This window comes from Chiloscyllium plagiosum, unplaced genomic scaffold, assembly GCF_037043375.1.
Source record: "Chiloscyllium plagiosum isolate Xiang-an unplaced genomic scaffold, Cpla_swu_hap1 HiC_scaffold_5, whole genome shotgun sequence".
Classification (NCBI taxonomy): domain Eukaryota; kingdom Metazoa; phylum Chordata; class Chondrichthyes; order Orectolobiformes; family Hemiscylliidae; genus Chiloscyllium; species Chiloscyllium plagiosum.
The window spans coordinates 92,040,570-92,063,599 of record NW_028270143.1 but is presented as its reverse complement, the minus strand read 5'-3'; the positions used below and the strand labels follow the sequence as shown (position 1 = coordinate 92,063,599).

Genomic DNA, 23,030 nt, shown 5'->3' with positions numbered 1-23,030 from the left:
TTCTGCCAGACCATTGGATAGTGGATGGAATGGAGCTGGCCTTATGATATTCAACTTTAGGAATACTCAAATTCTTTGCTGGTAAACAATGGCCTTTTACCTGTGAACAACATTTCTGGGAATCCATGTATTGCAGAATTTGTGCACAGTTTTTCTATAATTATCTCTATGCACATCCAGCCATTTTGGCTATGAACATTGACCCCATGAAAGAACACGTAACTGAGTCCAGGTTTACCCAACCATTCCCACAAATGTGGGGGAGCTTAGTGAAAATTTATGTCCTTGTTAGCACTCTGGGCACTGCCTCACCAATGCAGCTATGTCTTCATCCAATCCTGGCCACCAGACCTAACCACTCGCCAACATCTTCATTTTGGAAACCTTGGATGACCCTGGTGGAGTTTAGCCAGTATCTGGCAGCGACTTTGTTTGGGACAATCACACTTGCTCCCAATAGTAATATGCCAACCTGTACTATGATCTGGTCTCTCCAGGTCCAAAAAGGCTTGAGTTCTGGTTGTAATGACCCTTTTTGTTCTCCCAATCATCATCTGCTGTTTCAGGTTTGCCAGGACCAGATCTTTCTGCGTCTGAGGTCTGATATTGTCAGCTGTGACTGCAAATGTATCCAAAAAATGTAAAACTATTATGGACTCTTCCAGTTGCAGCACCACTGGTGGTGTATCTGCCAGCGAGACGCAGCTCAATGCATCGACATTTGCTACAAAGCCTCCTGGACCATGTTTCAACTTGTATTTATGTACGCTTTAGTATTAGAGCTCACTGCTGAACTTGGTCTGAAACTGTGGGTGGAAGTGAGGACTTCCTGCCGTGTTTTCACCATCCCTCCAGAACTACCCCTCTCTGAGGATGAAAGATCAGTCCTCAGCAGAGGCCTCACCTTCATTCCCCTACGCTCTCGGATTAATGAGTTCAACATGCGGCAAGACCGCGAACAATTCTTCCGCTGCCTTCGCCTCCGCGCCTACTTCTTCAACCAAGATTCTCGCCCACGCTCTGACGACCCCTTCTCATGCCTCCAACACACCCCATCCACCTGGACACCCCGTGCTGGCCTCTTACCTGCCCTCGATCTCTTCATAGCCAACTCCCGGCGCGACATTAACCGCCTCAACCTCTCCGCCCCTCTCACCCATTCCAACCTCTCACCCTCGCAACGTGCAGCCCTCCACTCCCTCCGTTCCAACCCCAACCTTACGATCAAACCGGCAGACAAGGGAGGCGCGGTAGTAGTTTGGCGCACCAACCTTTACACCGCTGAGGCTAAACGCCAGCTCTCGGACACCTCCTCCTACTGCCCCCTTGACGATGACCCCACCTCCCACCACCAAACCATCATCTCCCAGACCATCCATAACCTCATCACCTAAGGGGATCTCCCATCCACCGCTTCCAACCTCATAGTCCCACAACCCCACACCGCCTGTTTCTACCTCCTGCCCAAAATCCACAAACCTGACTGCCCCAGCCGACCCATTGTCTCTGCCTGCTCCTGCCCCACCGAACTCATCTCTGCATACCTCGACACGGTCCTGTCCCCCTTAGTCCAAGAACTCTCCACCTACGTTCGGGACACCACCCATGCCCTCCACCTCCTCCATGATTTTTGCTTCCCCGGTCCCCAACGCCTTATCTTCACCATGGACATCCAGTCCCTGTACACCTCCATCCCCCATCACGAAGGACTCAAAGCCCTCCACTTCTTCCTTTCCCGCCATACCAACCAGTACCCTGCCACTGACACCCTCCTTCGACTGACTGAACTGGTCCTCACTCTGAACAACTTCTCTTTCCAATCCTCCCACTTCCTCCAAACCAAAGGAGTAGCCATGGGCCCCAGCTATGCCTGCCTCTTCATAGGATATGTGGAACAGTCCATCTTCCGCAGCTACACTGGCACCACCCCCCACCTTTTCCTCTGCCACATCAATGACTGTATCGACACTGTCTCATGCTCCCACGAGGAGGTTGAACAGTTCATCTACTTTACCAACACCTTCCACCCCGATCTCAAATTTACCTGGACCATCTCCGACTCCTCCCTCTCCTTCCTCGACCTCTCCATTTCTATCTCGGGCAACCGAATCAAGACGGACATTTACTATAAACCGACCGACTCCCACAGCTACCTAGACTACATCTCCTCCCACCCTGCTCCCTGTAAAAACGCCATCCCATATTCCCAATTCCTTCGTCTCCGTCGCATCTGCTCCCAGGAGGACCAGTTCCAATACCGAACAACCCAGATGGCCTCCTTCTTCAAAGACCGCAATTTCCCCCCAGACGTGATCGACGATGCTCTCCACCACATCACCTCCACTTCCCGCTCCTCCACCCTTGAACCCCGCCCCTCCAATCGCCACCAGGACAGAACCACACTGGTCCTCACCTACCACCCCACCAACCTCCAGATACATCGTATCATCCCTCGTCATTTCCGCCACCGCCAAATGGACCCCACCACCAGGGATATATTTCCCTCCCCTCCCCTATCAGCATTCTGAAAAAACCACTCCCTCCGTGACTCCCTTGTCAGGTCCACACCCCCCACCAACCCAACCTCCACTCCTGGCACCTTCCCCTGAAACCGCAAGAATTGCAAAACGTGCGCCCACACCTCCCCCCTTACTTCCCTCCAAGGGATCCTGCCATATCTGCCACAAATTCACCTGCACCTCCACACACATCATTTACTGCATCCGCTGCACCCGATGTGGCCTCCTCTATATTGGGGAGACAGGCCGCCTACTTGCAGAATGTTTCAGAGAACACCTCTGGGACACCCGGACCAACCAACCCAACCACCTCGTGGCTCAACACTTCAACTCCCCCTCCCACTCCACCAAGGACATGCAGGCCCTTGGACAACTCCATCTCCAGACCATAGCAACACGACGGCTGGAGGAAGAGCGCCTCATCTTCCGCCTAGGAACCCTCCAACCACAAGAGATGAACTCAGATTTCTCCAGTTTCCTCATTTCCCCTCCCCCCACCTTGTCTCAATCCCAACCCTCAGCACCACCTTCCTAACCTGTAATCTTCTTCCTGACCCCTCTGCCCCCACCCCCACTCAGGCCTATCACCCTCACCTTAACCTCCTTCCACCTATCGCATTTCCAACGCCCCTCCCCCAAGTCCCTCCTCCCTACCTTTTATCTTCGCCTGCTTGGCACACTCTCCTCATTCCTGAAGAAGGGCTCATGCCCGAAACGTCGATTCTCCTGCTCCTTGGATACTGCCTGACCTGCTGCGCTTTTCCAGCAACTCATTTTCAGCTCTGAAGCTGTGGGTGGCACTGCTTTGTCCTCTTTAGGTAGACCTAGCAAGAGTTTGTGGTCCGTTATTATTGACAAATTTACGTCCATAAAGGTATTAGTGGAACTTCATGACTCCAAATATAACTGTAAAACCTTCCTTCTCCCATTTGGGTGTATTTATGCTCTGCATTCGTCAAAAGTCCTGAATGCTTTTGCTAATGGGCATTCCTTGCCATTGGGCCATCTATAACCTAATACTACACTGATGGCATACATGTAACAATACCAGATGTTGCTTGGAGTTATAGTGTACCAATACCTCAGAGGATGACAGCTGTTTCTTCACTTGACTGAAGGCTGTGGCTTGGCTTCATGACTATTTCCAAGGCTGACCCTTTCTTTTAAAGAGTTGCTGCAAAGGTGCCAGGATGAATGCCAGGTTATGTATGAACTTTTCAAAAGTTCACCAACTCAAGGAAAGGCCTAAGCTCCTCTGCTGATGTGGCAGCTAGGGCACCTTCACTTTATCTTCCAATGGGTGTAACCCAGTCTTTTCACCTGTGTAACTGAAGTAGGTCATTTGGGGTGCCTGGAACAGATCTGTTTTCCTTTCTAAGGCATATGCCTGTCTGAGAAAACATCTAAGGACTTTGTCCAAGTTTTCTAAGTGCTTCTTATATTGGTTTCTCTGTCATTAGCACATCATCTCGATAACTGACAACCTGGGGTAGACCTTGTAATATGTTCTCCATCATTCACTGAAAAATTACACAGGCTGACATACCCCAGTGGCAGTCTCATATATTGGTACAATCCCTTATGCATATTAATTGGAGCATACTTCTGGGAATCCTCACTTAACTGCAATTGCAAGTACATGTTCATGTCCAGTTTCATGAAGGACAGCCCCACTGCCAGCTTTGTGTATAAATCCTCTGTGCAAGGGATTGGGTATTTATCCAGCTGTGAAAAACAGTTCACCGTTTGTTTAAAATCCCCACAAAGGTGAACCAACCTGTCGGGCTTCAAAATCAGTATGGTCGGTGCTGCCAATTCTGCAAACTGGACTGGTTTGATGATTTCTTCACTTTCCGGCCTTCTGATTTCAGCCTCTACTTCTGCCCATAAGGCAAATGGCACTGGGTGAGCCTTGCAGAATCGTGGAATTGCTTCCTGGTCAACGTGTAAGGTGGCCTTGACTCCTTTGATCGTCTCCAGACCTTCAGGAAAAATTTCTGGGTATTTAAATAGGACTTAACTCAGGCAGTTATTTTTTCATCAAAAAATGTGGAGCCAATCCAGGTGAAACTTTCTCAACGAATTTTGCCCTATCAAGCTCAAGTCCGAGCCATTTACTACAATCAGTGGTAACTGAACCAGCTCCTCATAATAAACCGGAACTGAAGTTGTACCTTAATCTGTAAAGATTTCCTGGTATAGGTTCACAGTCTAGCCAAGGCCTTGCAGAAACTGAAGGGTGGAATCCAGAGTGAAGCTTGTTAAAGACTGGTTGTGCAATCACTGAAATGGCCATACAGGTATTGACCTCCATTATAAATGGGTGACCATTTAATCAGATGTTTATTTTGATTCTAATTTGGATGTTGCTAAGCAATTTAGCTGTTCCAAACCAGATGTAGGCGGACTTCCCAGAATATGCACACTCCTGAATACTGGCCTATGAGTTCTCTTAACTCAATTCATGCCTCGTAGGACTTTTTTGCTGTCTCAAGTCTGCATACTGGCAGCAACTACAATGGCTTGACAGTCCAGATCCTGAAGGAAATTTTAACTGTTTAGCCAAGGCTTGGCTTTGTTTTGGGCTTTTGCTGTTGGCTGACCCAGAGACCTCCCCCTGTTCAGAACATATTCTGAGTGAGGCGATGCAATTGCCTTGACTGAAGTGGTATTCCCTAAACTCAGTCGGACTGGTGAGGGTATCCACGTTCATCAGAATACCCTGCAACCCATGCTCCACTTGCCACACTTTCCAATGATAAAGCCAGTTGTCGTGCCTGTTTGAAGTCCAGTTGGACTTCAGTCAGTTGGCACTTTTGCATGGTTACATCATTAATCCCACATACCAAATGGTCCCTCAGCATCTCATTAAGGATTAAACCAAAAGCACATGCCTCTGCCAGTCATCGTAACGAGTCAAAAATTCCAGTATGGATTCTCCTCGTTTTCCAATTGCCGAGTAAAACTGAAAGCATCTCAGAATTGGAGGAGGCTTGGGGTTGTAATATTCCTTAAGTAAATCCATCAACTCTTAAGAGGTTTTAGTATCTGGAACCTCAGGGAAAGTGAGGCTCCTAAAAACTGAAAAAGCTGTGGATCCATAAGTTGACAGAAGAATTACTACTTGCTTTTCATCTGCCCCAATATCATTTGCTTGGGAAAAAGAAATCTTTCTTTCCAAGTACTGGACCCAGTTATCAATGGCAGGATTGAACAAATCAAACTTTCTAAATAATGGCATGATGACAGAAATGCTTATCCCAACTCAAAGACGACTGTTGTGAGTGAACATTTTCAGGATTCTGCCTTTCCCTCATTGCCACTGAAATAACTCCATAGAAACTGGTATCCTATCACCAAGTCACCCTTTATTAATATGTGGAAAGTCCTTGACCCTGATCCAGGTCCGTCAGAGCCAGTTCTCAGAGTGGACAGGATGTCTGACACTCCTGTTTATATCTGTCAGCCAGGGCTTCCTGATTAGGGCTGTTAATCTGATCCAATCAGGGAACTCCTATTCTATGAGGTCCACCTGGCCGACCTTGATACGATCACTCCAGGGACGAGAATGGATAAGTGCTTGGTGTGTGTTGTGTGCACATGATAGGCCGAAAGGCCTTTTTCTATATTGGGAAACTCTGACCTCATTCATGTCTCGTCTTATTCTTTTAAACTCCAGTCAGTGCAAGCCTAAATTACTCAACCTCTTCTCAGAAGAAAATCCTTCTATAACCGTAATAAACCGAGTGAACCTTCTCTGGACTGCCTCCAATTCCAGTATGTTTTTTCTTAGATGAGAGGCCTAAAACTGTCCACAATATGCAAGCCATGGTCTGACTAGCACCTTGTGTAGTTTTAGAACATTTCCCTATTTTTATCCTCCATTTCCTTTGAAATAAAGGTGAACATTCCACTTGCTTTCCGTATAACCTGCTGAACTTGAATGCTTGCTTTTTGTGATTCTTGTGTGAGGACCCCCAAGTCCCTCAGCACTGCAGTTTTCTGCAGTATTTTAATAATATTCGATTCTTCTATTCTTCCTGCCAAAGTCCATAACCGCACATTTTCCCACTTTTTTTTTCCATCTGTTATGTTTTCGCCCACTCACTCAACCTGTCAATATCTCTCTGTAGACTGTTTGTAACATCCACAAACTTGGCGATGGTACATTCAGTTCCACCATCCATCTCATTCATATATATTGTAAATAATTTTGGCCCCAGCAGTGATTCCTGAGGCCTTCCATTAGTTATGGGTTTCCATCCTGAAAGTTCTCCTTTTATCACAACTCTGTCTTCTAGCAGTTAGCAAATCCCATATCTTAATAATAAGTATCTTAATAATAATCTTAATAAACTGCCCTGCATACCAGGGATTCTTATTAAAAAGCCTTATGTACAGTATCTCAAATGCCCCACCTCTTTGCTATTTAAAACCAGTTTTCTAACTTCTTCCAGTCCTAATGAAAGGTCATTGATCTGAAGCATAATCTCCTTTTCTGCCTCCGCAGATGCTACCAGACCCTTTCTGAGCATTTGTCGGGTCTTGTATTTCATTTTTGATTCGCAGTGTTTTGGTCTTTCTTCAACCAATTTATTATAGACTGCTAATAAAACTAATGATGACCTTGACACTATCTTCAAGAAGTAAATAGAAATAGTGATCTGGACTAGCAAGTTACCTTACATAACATTTGTGCTTTAAAAGAGACAGTTATGGCAAAAGAATTCAATTACTGAGAGTGTAGAAGCCATGATTAGTAAGTTTGCTGATGACACTAAAACAGATGTTATTGTGGACAGTGAGGAAGGTTAACAAAAATTGGAGCAGGAGCTTGATCAGCTGGGGAAAAGGGCCAATAAATGGCAAATGGAGTTTAATATAGATAAGTGTGAGGTCTTGCATTTGGAAAGTCAAATCAAGGGAGGATTTATGGTGAATGGTAGGGCCTGAAGGAGTGTAGTGGAACAAAGGGATTTTGGACTTCAGGTTCACCGTTCTCTGAAAGTGGAGTCACAGGTAGACAAGGCAATGAAGAAGGCTTTTGGCATACTGGCCATCATCATTCAGGGTGGTGTATAGAAGTTGGGAAGTTATATTGCAGTTATACAAGATATTAGTGAGACCGCACTTGGAGTATTGTGTTCAGGTTTGGTTACCTTGTTACAGGAAGGATGTTATGAAACTGGAAAGAGTGCAGAAGAAATTTACAAGGATGTTGACTGAACTCAATGGTCTGAGTTATAGGGAGAGGTTGGACAAGTGAGGACTTTTTTCTTTTGAGCCGAGGAGACTGAAAGACAGGGTGGGGGGATCTTTATAGATGTGTTTCACATCATGAGAGGCATGGGTAGGGTGAATGCACTCAGTCTTTTTTTCCCAAGGTTGGGAAATTGAGGATTAGAAGGTATCAGTTTAAGGTTAGAAGAGAAAGAGTAAAAGGGAACCTGAGGGGCAACTTTTACATAGAGGGTGGTATACATATGGAATGAGCTGCGAGCAGAAGTGGTTGAGGTGGGTACACTAACAACATTTGAAAGGCATTTGGACAAATACATGGATAGGAAAGGAAAATGTGCAGGGAAATGGGGTTAGCGTGGATGGGCATTTTGGTTGGCATGGACCAGTTTGGGCCAAAGGCCCTGTCTCCGTGCTGTCAAACTCTATGACTCTACTAAACATTTGCTATTGGTGAGACATCTGTAGTTCCTCAGAGGGATAAATGTATCGTTGAGTGTGGATAAGTTGAATCATCTCAGATTTAAAGAATGAATATCTAAAGCTTACACATTTGGACAATGGGGATACTGTCACTGGATTTTGATGATACACTGTTAAATAGTTCACTAGGTAGGAAAGCCTGTCTTACACCAGGTAGGAAAAGTCTACCATAAGGTATAAATTTGTGTTCAGTGATGTAAGTTGCTCTCTTAAGCAAGCTCTTTGCTTGCTTTTTGAATAGTAGCTGCTTCAGTCTGCTGTATACGTGCCAATGCCATAGTGGGATCAGTGAAGTAGAAACACAAAATTCCCTTGAGATTCAGACCAACACTTGTTCTCTTAATCATATGTACTCCTTTATTTTCTACAGACACAAACGGTTTAGATGAAGTGACATTTTGTTCAATGCAGTCTTAATATTTGGTGGACAACATGTAGACTATAAAATATAATGAACATTGCATAATGCAATCAGTTTGTCTTATGTTTGCAAACCATTGCAAAAATAAAGAACATGTGTAGTCCAGCCCATTTGGGATTCTTAAAGTGGGAGGATTGATTTGCTATACAGTCTGTCCAACTACTCATGATGAGATTACTTCTTCGTTGCAGCCTTTCTGCTGTTTTAGGCAATTCTACAATCATCTTATGCCTTGACTGAATTTAGACATTGGCATTAGTTCTTTAAAAAGTCTCTCTTCTAAAACTAATGGAGTCAAAAGTAGTTGTCAGCATCAAGATAATAGCTTGAACATCATGTAATTAAATTATCTTCCACAGCATGGTATAGTCTGGGAAAGCCACTCTCTTTTTCAGATTAGATTTTTAAACTGTGCACATTATGACAGTTCATTTGAAGGAGAAGCAGCATCTTGATGGTAACAGCATGGAAAGGAACAAGATTCTTGAAGCGCAAGTTTAGAAGTCAATTTAGATTTAACTACTTTACCCAGAGGATAGTGAATGTGGAATGGACTACGCAGGGAGGCCGTCGAACTAGATCCTATGGAAATAATTAAGGATTAGAGAGAGATATTTGAGGGATTTAGGGATTTGAAAGGTACTAGTTTTGGGACCAGCCAGATGTATTGCAGAATCTTTTCCAATTCTGTGCTTTCTTATGTTCCTGAGCACTGGAATCTGAAATAAAAACAGATGATGTTGTAAATGCAGAGATTAGTCATTATCTGAAAACATGTCAGCATTCTCACTGAGGCTCATCATCTGGGCACATTGTCATTCCTCCTTTGTACTCTGAGTTTCAAAATGTTTACATTGCTGTCTGTCTGTTTCAGAATTTTACATTACATTTTACCCAGAATGTAAGACTATCAGGAACCAGCTAAACATTGCATTGTTTTGGTGGTCCTTTGGGATTGAATCTGCACTTTTAAGGGCGAGATGAATATTCTAAGAATGAAGGAACGGTAAAGCTGTCTGACAAGCTTTTTCTGAACATTATTGAACTATTCTGCACACAGCCCAGGAGCCATTAAGAGCTTAAATCTTGCAAAAGTTTGTAAGCTTTCAGTAAGATGTTAGACTTGTTATATATGAATGAAAATGTGTTAGTTACGTTTATGAGCTGTGTTGTTTGATCCACTTTGGTATTACTTAAGCTGCTTCGATAAAGCAGCTAACTGGAGCTTGTTGTGAGTAAGGGTGTGGAAAAGTAATCATTGAAATATTCGTTATGCCAAAAGGGAAATCCTGCACATCACAGATCTTGGTTCAAAGAACAGATTTCTAAATTCAGAAAATTGTTCACTTACTTTTCATAGTACATCAGAATTAAAACATATGTATATGTAAGAGTATTTTAGCACTCAATGGCTGCTTGATTAACACACTACTGGCTCAGTTGGCTGGATGCTGTTTGCAGTGCAGAGTGATTCTCACATGGGTTGAGGTTACCATGAAGCAATTTTCTTCTCACTTCTTCCCTCACCTAAGGTATCGTGACCCTTGGGTTAAATCACTGCCAATCGTCTCTCTCTAAAAAGACTATGGTGACTTTACCTTTTTACCTTTATTGTAAATCAGATAGTAGTACTGCTGAGCTATTTATAACTGTTTTAGTATGAACTTGAATGAAACAGAAGTATTAATCAAGACTTTTATAGTTTCTTACTATTGAACCCTAAGCAAAGAAATATTGGTAGTTCATATTTCTTGAATAATGTTGTTTGAGTTTTATTTTATATCACTGGTTGCTTTTGTAGGCCCTCCAGGAGTTGGGCTGAACGAGCTGAAAAGGAAATTGCTGATCAGTGATTCACAGCACTATGGTGTAACAGTTCCATGTGAGTAAGAGTCACTTGCTATTTTAAACAAAAGTTTAGTATTATTTATATAAAACAAGCAATTACAGTATTGTCAAAATGATTGAAAAAGTTTAATTTACTCAATTTCTTTTATGATCAGGAATGTCTGTTAATGTCTTGTCAGCAACATTTATTTATACCTGGTTTGGGCGCTCAGTGTTGTTATCTATTCTCAATATTATATGCATTTTTCTTCATTCACAGGCTGTGTGCATAACTGGAAAGGCTAACATTTATTACCCCATTGCTAATTGCTCATTGCTTTTGAGAAGGTGGTGATAAGTGTGGCAAGACTGTGCCCTGTAAGAGAGATGTTCTGTGCTGTTTCTCTTGCCGAGATGTGTTGCCAAAGTAGTGCCATAATGTCTCCTCCAGACAGGCAATTGGTAAACAGCTTTGAATTCTCCTGGAGTCGTCTTTTTTAAGACAAAAGAATCATGAGTGGGCAGGATCAGGGTCACAAAGCCCAGGAAGTCTTTTCCTTTTGCTTTCAGTTAGTAAGAAGGTTTCTGCTGCTGCTGAACTAAACATTTGAATTGCCACTTGCTAGAGTGAAGTCTTAGACATTTTAAAAATCAAAAGGGCAGTTTGTGAGAATCATAACGGTTTTCTGAATTGTATTTTTGCCAAAGAGTGTGTTAATGGGATGCTGCTTTTTTTTTGCCAAAATTGACAATTACATTATCATGTTAATTATTTCAATAAAGCTACGGTTACTTTTGTTTTGTATTTAAATTGTGATTTTTAGATTAACGTCTGGTGGTGGACCAATCAAATCACATCTGGAGCACAACACCTTACACTTGCCTTTAAATAAATATAAAACTTGGTTAGGGTCTAGGCTATCTCCTTACCATATTTGTGGGGTGATGAGGGTAGGGGCGCGGGAGGCAGGCTGCTCTACTCTGGACCAGTCTACAACATACAGCAACTTTTCAAATCACTGCAGTCCTTGCTGTATCGATACATGCACAGTGCTGTTGGGGAGGGAGTTTGTGTTTTGATCCATGACAGTTCCGAGTCAGGATGATAAGTGACTTGGAGGAAGACTTACATGTAGTAGTATTTGCACACATTTCCTACCTTTGTTCTTCAAAGCTACTGAGGTCAATTGTTTGGAAAGTGCCATCAAAAGGGCCTTATCTCTGTAGTGCTTTGTGGATGGTGTACATTGCTGCTTCATTGTATTGGTGAAGAGAGTGATTTGTTTGGTGAATGGAATGTTAATTAAGTGGACTGCTTTCTTTTGAATGATATTGAGGTTCTTGAGTAATGTTGGACGAGCATTCTTTCAGACAAGTACGGAGTAATCTGCCACACTGACTTGTGAACTGAAGTTTATATAAAGCAATTGGGGAATCAGGGAGTGAGTCTGCAGAATATGCAGCCTCTGACCTGCTGTAGTATTTGTGTGGTTAATCAGTGTTGATGTTGATGGATGGTATTCAATGATGTTAGTGCCACAGAATCTCATCACTTCCACATAATATTAATTCATGTTTAGCTGGTCATTGGCTGACACTTGTGTGGCATAGGTATTATTTGGGAAGTTGCAAAAAGAACTCAGCATTATTCATCAGCAAGAATTTGCACTTGTGGCATTAGGACAGAGGGAACTCATTGATGAAGCAACAGAAGGTTATTTTGCCTCAGATACTACTGAGGAACTCTTTCAGAAATTCCTGGGGCTGGAATGATTTTCCTCCAGCAACCTTTATCATTTACCTTCATTCCAGGAATTACTCAGCCAGTGGAAGCATTTCCTCATGCCCATAAACTTCAATTTGTTAGGCCTCCTTGCAACACTTGGTAAATTCTGCTTTGATGTCAACGGCAATAACAATCCTATCACCTCTGGAATGAAGCTCTTTGTTCATGTCTGGTCAGAGTCATTACAATGTAGAAGCTGAGTGGTTCTGGCAGAACTAAGACAGTGTCATTCAGTAGATTATTGGTAAACTGGATAACATTATCCATCATTTCTATTTCTGAGAGTAAATGATGGGACAGTAATTAGCAGGATTGGATTTTTCCTTTTTTTAAGTGTGCTAGTGTTGTATTCAAACAGCTTGTCTCGTGATCAATCCAGTTCTGGAAAATAAGTCTTCAGATTTATAGCTGATATGTTATCAGGATCTATCTTCCTTGCTAAGCAGTATGCAGTGTGCTCAGCCAGATCTTGATATTACCTGGAGTGAATTGAATTGACTGAATACCAGCATATGAGATGCCAGATCAATCTCTCAACACTTACTGCTGAAAGTGATAGTAAATACCTCCTCCTTGTTTTACTGCACCCAGGTGACGGGCTCACTCCATTATTGAGGATGGGAAGTTCACTGACTTTCATTTTCAGTTAGGTGCTCAATAGTCCACCACCAGTCAGGACTGTAACGTATAATGACTGTTGATTATTAAATTGATCCATTGGTTGTGGAATTGCTTGCTTCCGTCGACAGCATACTGTGTTTGCCAGTGACCCGTGTCATGCTGGATCATAACGGTGGCACGGTGGCTCAGTGGTTAGCACTGCTGCCTCTCAGCACCAGGGTCCCAGGTTCGATTCCAGCCTCTGGCAACTGTCTGTGTGGAGTGTGCACATTCTCCTCGTATCTGCGTGGGATTCCTCCAGGTGCTCCGGTTTTCTCCCACAGTCCAAAGATGTGCAGGTCAGGTGAATTGGCCATGCTAAATTGCCCATAGTGTTAGGTGCATTAGTCAGAGGGCAGTGGGTCTGGGTGGGTTATTCTTCGGAGGGTCGGTGTGGTCTGGTTGGGCCGAAGGGCCTGTTTCCACACTATAGGTAATCTAATCTAATCTAATAACTTCACTAAGTTGGGCACCTCATTTTTGGTGTGCCTGGTACAACTTTTGTCATGCCCTCCTACGAGCGGGTCCAGTGCAGAGAAGAGCAAGCCGAGGCGATATCAACAAGGTCAGCCCAATGGCGAAACTTGGTGCCGGAGGATCATCAACTTCATCATTGGCTGGGTCCAGTGCTGGCAGCTGTGAAGCAGTGGTGAGAAGACACCAAGGCAACATCGACCATGGCGATAGTCTCTGACATTGGTTTGCTGGGTGCAGGCAATAGTGAAGGTGAATTGGCCCAGCGACTGAGGATTGACAGCTTCAATGTTAATTGGGTCTGGTAAAGCGGTGGTTCTTCTGAGCTGGCTCAACATTCGATAAACTTTCATTTAAGCTATATCTTTTCATTTTCTCTATTTCTTAAACAATCAAAATGATGCCAGATTATGGCAACCAATGAAAGATTTTCACTGGATGTTATTGTATTTCACTATAAAATATATATGACAGTCAATCATTCATTCACATACTATCTTGAACTAGGATTAGCTCACTGGCTTGATACTAATGATGAAGCACGCAGACGGCAGGAGTTCAAGAAGGCAGCTCACCACCACCTTCTCAAGGGTGATTAGGGACCAGCAATAAATGATTCCCACGAGTGAATGTTTAAAAAAAAGTGAGATGTGGTGGGCCATGAAGTTTCAGATTGTCGTGGAATCCTGTTTTGCTGCTGCTGAGCTACCACTGCCAATTTCATGAATTAACTCATTAAAATGTGCTTGTGGTTCCCTGGCAAGAGGCTTATCTCTTGCTTTTAATGGGTTTTGACCTGAGCTTTAGTTTGCTCTCACTTGTCACCACTTTAATGTCATCCTATCAACCATATGACACTTATATAGCATAGTTCTATGACAATGGGATGTTTACTGGCATTAGGTCATGTGTTGTTCCTGTTCTGTGGCACTATTCAAAGACGAGCAGAGAAGTTCTCAGATTGCCACGTATAAAATTTATCTCTCAACTGACATCATGAAAAGCAGATTTTTTGGCCACTTTTCTTTTCATAACTTGGTTGTTGGAAACTCGCTGCATTTCCCTATGTTGTATATCTCATCCCTCTGGCTCTCACCTTTTTACTTTCCATACCAACGCATACTGCCTGATGCCATGTAACCACATCCCTTTACCCCATACCACTTTGCCACCTACACCCCTCTATCCATCCCCCTTGGCCCCTCCTGCTCCATACCACCACATGCCCATTTGTCAAATCTCTTGGTCCCTCCGAACACATGTAACAACCTGAGCCCATGGAGTCAGCTCAAAGATAGGGAGGTTGGTGGGAGAAGGGGTGCAGGGAGTGTGGAAGAAAGCTTGTTGAAGTCCTAGCAATTGCTGGTTGAAGTCCTAGCAGTAGAACAGGATTATTATTTATTTGAGGTCAGTCATCCCAATCCCAGGAGTTCCGCAGGGTAATGTCCTAGGCTGAACCATCTTCAGCTACTTACTGAATGACCTTGTCTACATCATAACCTCAGGAGAGAGGGTCTTTGCTGATGATTACACGATATGCACTACTGCACAATCCATGAATTCTCAGACTTTAAAAAAGCCTATGTTTATATGCAGAAAATCCTGGACAATATCCAGGCACGGGATAACATTTTGCAACTAATGTTATGCCACACAAATGCCAAAAAAATGACCATTTTGAAAAAGAGGGAATTTAATCATCTCCCATGATGTTCAATGACATTAGCATCACTGAGTACCCCTCTTTCACCACCCTGGGTGTTAACGTTGACCAGAAATTGAAGAGGGCCAAACACATAACTACTGTAGTCAAAAGGACAAGGGTTATCCTGCCTGTTCCATCATTGTCCATGATTGACAAAGCACCAGTTGGGGATTTGATAGAATACTCTCTACTTGCCTGAGTGGGTGCAGCTGCAACAAAATTCAAGAAGCTTGGCATTACCCTGTACAAAAAAGATCATTTTATTTGCCACCCATTGACCGTTTTCACTCCCTTCACCACTGACACACAGTGGCAACATGTGTACCATCTAGAAGATGTGCTCAGTCACTCACTAAGGCTACTACAGCATCATCAATATCCAGGGTCTCTGCCACCTTGAAGGACAAGGACAGAAGATGCATGGGAACACCACCACCGGTAAGCATTCACTATCCTCACTTGGAACTATATTGCTCTAACTGAGTCCAAGTCCTGGCACCACCTGCCTTGCAGTACTGCAGGTGTCACTATGCACAAAGACTGCATTGGTTCAAGAAGGCAGAACACCATCACCTGTTCCAGGATAATAGATACTGGCCCAGTCAGCACCCACTCACCATGCATGCATTAAAAGAAACAGTTTATGCACTTTTTACATATCAACATGCCAACCTTTATGTATCTGTTGCTGTACAAATTAAAACAGAGCTACTTAATTGGCGGATAAGAAGTGTGCAAACTATTCTCTTGTCACTGGTTAACCATGGTAGTTATGTATCCATGTTTAATAGCTCATAAATATTAAGCTAACAAGAATGTAGATTTTTTAACGTCAGGTAAAATCAAGAAGATCCTAATTAATTTTATTCTGATTGCAGGAGATTAACAGCATTTAGGAATTTGCTGAACGATAAGAAACTCAGTCATCCCATCGTAAATTTCCCACTTATTAGAATTGTAGACAATGATCCATTCCAAGAGTGAATTTGTAAAGTCACATTTTTAATTTCAGAGCAAAAGCTAGATGGAGTGATATTTATTTTTCTGGTAGACTTCTGATACTGATTGATAAAACAGTAAAAAGAAACCAGTCAGAGATGGGCAAAATTGCAACTTTTCCATGGTGTAATGAAAATTTGTTGTGCACAATAATTCATCAAAACCTAAAAGCTTCAAGCCAACCTTTAAATGAGGGTCCATTCCAAAACTCATTTTGATTTTCTTGAGCTTTATGACATAAATTTTACAATCCCTATGTCGTGTGCAAGTCTGACATTTTTTTTCCATTATCATTGCACCTCTTGTTACTATCTATTTGTACTGTTAATCACAGGAGAATGGGTTAGCCTGTATAATTTTATACAGGAGCCAGTTCTAATCAAAACATGGTACACTTGCCAGGAAAATTTATGAAATATTTAATGAAATGCAATACTGTCTCTGTGACTTCAAAAAATGTAACCTAGAAGACTTGGGATGTTCAGTGGGAGCAGCAATAATTTTTTTTATGAATTGTGTGTCACAATGTTGAAAAGAAGAGCTTCTTATTGTTTTAGCAAAGGATAGGCTTCAGGTGGAGGAATGATTACACAGTGAATTATTTTTCTTAAATCAGGAAGAGTTTTCTTTCTAAGTATGATATTATACTTTTTTTTCCAGATTTTCAGATTTGTCAGATTTTCATAGCCATCCTGACATTTATAAATTTTACAGGAAAAAACTTTTCAATCAACTGTATAAAATGCCATTCCAATGCCTCACGCTTGGCTTTAAAGTGAATGATGCTGACAAATAAAATGATAGTTTGCCATATTTCTGAAAAGTAACATTGGTGGTAACATTAAAATTAAACAACTTAACATAGCTAGGTTTTCTAATAGCAGTAGGAATAATGCTGGATTTTATAAGGCAATATGTCAATTGTAATTTATTTTAATTTAGAAACTCTCTGGATACAACATTCAGAAATTTTCAAGTGCTTAAATTATGTTTCTGCAGACAGGCCTGATTGCCAAATGTTCCAATAAAACAGAAAAAAGTTAGAAACTTGTTGCTTAGGTTACACTTTTAGCTTCTTTAAAAGCAAATAATATCTATTCTGATACTTTAAACTAATTTTAAACAGCCAGTTGAATATTGGCAGTGCTAAAAATGTTTATTTTTTATGTTTTGTCATCCAGATACAACAAGGCCAAAAAGAAGCCAGGAAACTGACGGAGTGGAATATCATTTTATTTCCAAGCACTTGTTTGAGACAGATGTACAAAATAACAAGTAAGTTGAAAAATGGCACACTCTGTTTCATGCCAACACATCTGGAAAGTTTCAGATGCAGTGATGAAAAGTATCGGAATATATGAACAATAGGTTACTTGGGAAATCAGATCGGCAAGTTGCTCAGGGAGCGAAATGTTACTGTTTTATTCTGTTATCAGACTCTTAAACTTGGCATAACTGTGTTCTTCATGTCATAAACTGGTGCCATGCATTCAAAACCTATTAAGTGAATATTAGAAATAATTTGATCTGTTCTATGAAGTTTTGATGTATATTTGAAGAAGCATTGTATTGCTTAGTTGTACAGTGTATTTTCTGTTTATGCTGCAGATTTTATTTGAACTTATTCCATTGACATCAAATAACTAAAGGCATTTTGTTGCTCTAAATGGCCTGTCTACGTGCATTATGTATAGTTTCAACATTTTAATAAGAATTTTTTTTTGTGTATAGTTCAACTGTTGACCTATTTTCTTCTGCTTGGTATTTTCTCCAGATTCATTGAACATGGAGAATACAGAGGGAATTTGTATGGAACAAGTATAGATTCTATTCGACATGTATTGGCTAAGAATAAAGTGTGCCTGTTGGATATACAATGTCATGTAAGTAAAGGCTGAAGATCTTTTGGTTTGTTAATCTTCATGAATTTCTAAGCTCATACTAATTTATAATATTGACTTTAAATAATGTTGTAAATAATATTGACTTTAGCTCTTTGAACCCCAGTATGTTTCCTTTATACAGTAATTTAATTGCTCTACTGTAACTTGTTGCAGTAAATATAAGTTCTGATGAGCATTTTAATCTTCAATAATCTCTTCTAACCCAACTAAAAGAGGGTAATTTAAGCCCTGAGCAATGTCTTCTCAAGGTGCATTAAGTTAGTCTCGCTCATATTTAGTCAACTACGTAATTGACTTAGCTTGTTCAAAAACAAATCTCTCAACTCTTAAGCACATGAAAGCATGCCAATCTTCCCAGAGGCTAAAATACTATTTTTTTCCCCCCATATTCTGAATCCTTTTTGATTCTTATTGCCATGTGCTATTTATAAGCCAAGATGGAAGTCACAGGACCAGCTTCCCGTTGTCTTTAATATGGTAAATACTCCAACTATTCATTACTCATGATCAGGTTGAACAATCCAAAATAATATTCCCTTAAAGTTTCATTTTTCCTTATGGATGAGAATCTTTATAGAAGTGTGGCTAAGATTCATAGAAACCCTGCAGTATGGAAACAGGCCATTTGGCCCAACAAGTCCACACTCACCCTCTGAAGAGCATCCCATCCATACCTATCCCTCTAGACTTTTTTTTTTCCCCCTGTAACCCTGCATTTCCCATGGCTAATGTACCTAACATACACATCCCTGAACACCATATGCAATTTGCCATGCCAATCCACCTAACATGTGGGGACTGAGAGGAAACCAGAGCACTTGGTGGAAACCCACGCAGACACTGGGAGAACGTGCAAACTCCACACAGTCACCCGAGGGTGAAATCGCACCCAGGTCCCTGGTGCTGTGAGGCAGCAGTGGTAACCACTGAGCCACCGTGCTGCTCTAGACCTGGTGTTTGTGTGCAAGACCAAGAAAACCAACTACAAATGCTGTCACCTGTGGCACGATGCAAGGAGTCAGAATTTTTCTTTTAAGCTCTCTTTGTCAGATGTTTTCAAGGGTTTCCTTTTGCTTCTGAGGGTTTACTGTTAAACTTATGGGGCTTCGTTTTCATTCTCACTAATTCCTTTACTAGATAATGCACATTATCTCCTGTTTGGGTTAAAAATTTTTAGGATTTTCTTGTTTAGAACTGACACAGTTGACATTGAATGATTTAAATTGAACCATGACTGGAATTTCCAATTTGAAAATCTAAGAACTAATTTCAAATTGAATGAATTTCAAGTATTTCTTTTCAGCTAACATATCGAAAAAATATTAACTTGGTTTCTGACGGAAAGGCAATGGCCTAATGGTATTATCAGTAGACTATTAATCCAGAAACTCTGATTAAGCTCTGGGACCTGGGTTCAAATCACACCATGGGAGATGGTAGAATTTGAACTCAATAAATATCTGGAATTAAAAGTCTAATAATGATCATGAATCCACTGTTGATTGTCAGGAAAACCCTGTTTGGCTCACTAATGGCCTTCATAGAAGGTAATCTGCTATTCTTAGTCTAGTCTGCATGTGACTCCAGACCCACAGCAATGTGGTTGGCTACTAATGCCACTCTGAAAGGGCGTAGCAAGCCACTCAAGTTGTATCAATTGCAAGGAAGCCTCAAAAAAGAAAGAAATGAAAGTGGACAGACCATCTGGCATCGACCTCGGCACTGGAAATGACAGCAGCAAGAACATGCCAACATTGTGAGTGCCTCCTTACTGACATCTGGGGCTAGTCCAAAATTGGAAGAGCTGTCTCACAGACTAATCAAGCAACACCTGATATAGTCAAACTCACGGAATCGCATCTTGCACTCAATGTCCCTCTGGCATAACAGACTCAGCAGAGTTGGTGGCACAGTGGTATACAGTCATAGAGCTGTACAGCATGGAAACAGACCCTATAATCCAACTCATCCATGCCCATTAGATATCCAGATTAATCTAGTCCCATTTACCATAAATTGGCCCATATCCCACTAAAGCCTTCCTATTCATATTCTGCTAAACCCTTCCTATTCGTATACCCATTCAGATGCTTTTAAATGTTGTAATTGTACCAGCCTCCTCCACTTCCTCTGGCAGCTCATTCCATAAGGGGGTTGATTCTGGGCCCCATGAAGTCTCACGGTATCAGGTCAAACATGGACAAGGAAACCTGCTTTTGATTAGTGGGCGGCACGGTGGCACAGCAGTTAGCGCTGCTGCCTCACAGCGCCAGAGACCCGGGTTCAATTCCCGACTCAGGCGACTGACTGTGTGGAGTTTGCACATTCTCCCCGTGTCTGCGTTGGATTTCCTCCGGGTGCTCCGGTTTCCTCCCACAGTCCAAAGATGTGCGGGTCAGGTGAATTGGCCATGCTAAATTGCCCGTAGTGTTAGGTTAAAGGGGTAAATGTAGGGGTATGGGTGGGTTGCACTTCGGCGGGTCGGTGTGGACTTGTTGGGCCGAAGGGCCTGTTTCCACACTGTAAGTAATCTAATCTAATCTGATTACCATAAACAATCCTCACTTAACTGATGACTCTGTGCTCTACCATGTTGAACAACTCTTGGAGGGAGCACTGAAGGTGGTATGGGAGTAGAATGTACCCTGGGTTGAAGATTTCAGTATCCACCACCAAGAGTGGCTCGGCAGCAGCACCACTGATCAAACTAGTTCAGTCCAGAAGAATGTAGCTGCTAGACTGGGTCTGCAGCAGGTGGTGAGGGAAAATCATAGTTCATCTTCGCCAACTGCCTGCAGATGCATCTGTCTAATGCATTATCAATAAGGGTGACCACCGCACAGTCCTTTGTGGAGACAAAGTTCCACCTTCACATTGATGTGTTCCACCTTCACATTACTATGTGTTGTGTGGTACTACCACTGTGCTGAATGAGACAGCCATCGAACAGATCTGAGAGCTCAAGACTGGTCAACCATGAGGCACTGTGGATCATGAGTGGCAATAAACTGCTCAGTGACACCCAGTTTCAGTTCTACCAGGTCCACTCAGCTCCTGACCACATCATAACTTTCATTGAAACATGGACAAAGAACTGTTAGCTCAGCTGAGTTGTGATTGAGAGTAATGCCAATAGAGTGGGTTTAATTCTCAAGCCAGTTGAGGTTACCATGAAGGACTCTCCATCTCAACCTGTCTTCCTGAAGTGAGGTGACCTCAGGTTAAACTACCACCAGTCATCTCATGAGAGAACGATCCTATGATTTTGTAGGACTATGATGACTTTACTGTGGTTCATAAAAGATTTTACATTTGTAATTCAGCCAATTAATTTCATAGAAAAGTGCCTAATAAACCGCACAATTTTGATCATACTTTGGGTCCAATTTCCTGTTTGAATCCAAATTAGAAATTTTTACCCCCAAATGTTTAACACTTGCAAAATGCACTAAAACTTCATGTATTCTAAATTCATTGTAAATATTGGGTTTGGAATGTATTCAAAAATTTCAAAAGTGGAGTAAAATGTTTAGAATGCCAAAGAACAATAGTATAACGATTTTGGGTGGTTAACTATGGCCAGGTTTTATGGTTGTAATGATGGCATTACAACTATGAAAATGAAGCAACTTCTGGCACCCATTCAGGTGTAGTTAAACATGGAAAACCAGAAGCTGTTCTCTGTGATTTCTCACTCCTCCACAGATTAGGCTGCCAAAGTCCCCACCAATGAAATCTTTACAAATCTCTTCAATTGATGTATACTTCTAATTCTATATTATTAGTTTCATTTGACTTATAAAAATCCTTGAAAATGTTATGCCTTGTTGAATGAGGTGTAACTGGCTTTGTAACTGCATTCTGTGTTCGCAATTGCTGCTGAAAGACTACTCTGTTCTTAAAAATTTATTTTATACGTCATGTGGAGGTGTCGGTGTTGGACTGGGGTGGACAAATTTAAAAATCACACAACACCAGGTTATAGTCCAACAGGTTTATTGAACTATAACCTGGTGTTGTGTGATTTTTAACCATATTTTATACATGTTCGAGTTCTCTATTGTGAAAATTGAGTCTTTTTTTTTAAAAAGGGGATATTTCAGCTTTTACCTTCCTAATCTTTAGTCCACTTCCACTCTTCATTGTGACCAGCTGTTTAGTCTGCTAGCATTACTGTTGCTGGACAGCCAATATCTCCCTTGAGTTGATGCTGGCATCATCAGGAAAGGTGAAATTCAGGCCACAGAGCTCCCTAGCTCTTTGTGGGCAACTACCTTCAAAGTTAGTGGCAAGCGCTGTGGCTTCCCCATGAACCGGATCTATGAATTTCATGAATAAAGTACACTGATTGGACTTATATATTAACTGCCATTCATTTCTCTGTTTTGTCAGATTTTGTCTGTTGTCACACAGTGGGTGGTGAGGAATGAGTACTGTTGAAAATGTCTTCAGTTTTCCTTCAAACAATGTTTTGGACTTTTTTTTTACATACAATGCAGTGATTACATTCTTTCAGAGACTTATTAGAAAGGCTATGAGCTTGCTTTTCAATTACCACCTTATTGCTAACATAAGTAAGCTAATTATTTTGTGTAACATTGACTTTAAAATACACAAGATACGTGAGGCAGGTTAACTGGAACTTGAATTCTTTATGTTCAGATGATTGCTACAGAACTAGTGTTTAGTCTTGGGGTACTATCCATATTTGATAAACTATGTAACTGCCTTTGAAAAGTTTACATTGGGATCTATTCAAACCAATGTGATATTGCACTTGGCCCGCTCTCTACAGTACGTATAACCTGAATATCAGTTTGATTTGTTCTACCTCCAAAGCATTTCACTTTGTCTGTGTGTGTTCTTTGTGAAAAATGCAAAACAAGTTTCCAGCCACCTTTTTTTTTATTGTAGATAATGTGGTATAAATGTGTTTGAACATAGGTCAACCAAGAAATTTAAACAAGCTTGCTGTCTTTACTGGTGACAGTTTAAAAATAGCAAAAACTAAATT

The 23,030-nt window shown here is 41.7% G+C and overlaps 1 protein-coding gene across 12 annotated transcripts in view; it reads left to right on the top strand.

The window, feature by feature from the left end:
• The window catches only part of mpp7a (MAGUK p55 scaffold protein 7a), a 493,705-nt gene that overhangs the window by 445,473 nt on the left and 25,202 nt on the right, over nucleotides 1-23,030 (top strand). For 11 of the 12 annotated variants that reach the window (XM_087987461.1, XM_087987462.1, XM_087987468.1 and 8 more), the window contains 3 exons: nucleotides 10,463-10,543; nucleotides 17,294-17,387; nucleotides 17,887-17,995. In XM_087987461.1, coding sequence (XP_087843587.1) covers nucleotides 10,463-10,543; nucleotides 17,294-17,387; nucleotides 17,887-17,995 — 284 coding nt within the window. Of the gene's footprint in view, nucleotides 1-10,462; nucleotides 10,544-15,423; nucleotides 17,274-17,293; nucleotides 17,388-17,886; nucleotides 17,996-23,030 lie in introns of those variants that run through there. The other variant, XM_087987470.1, reaches the window with a different exon arrangement.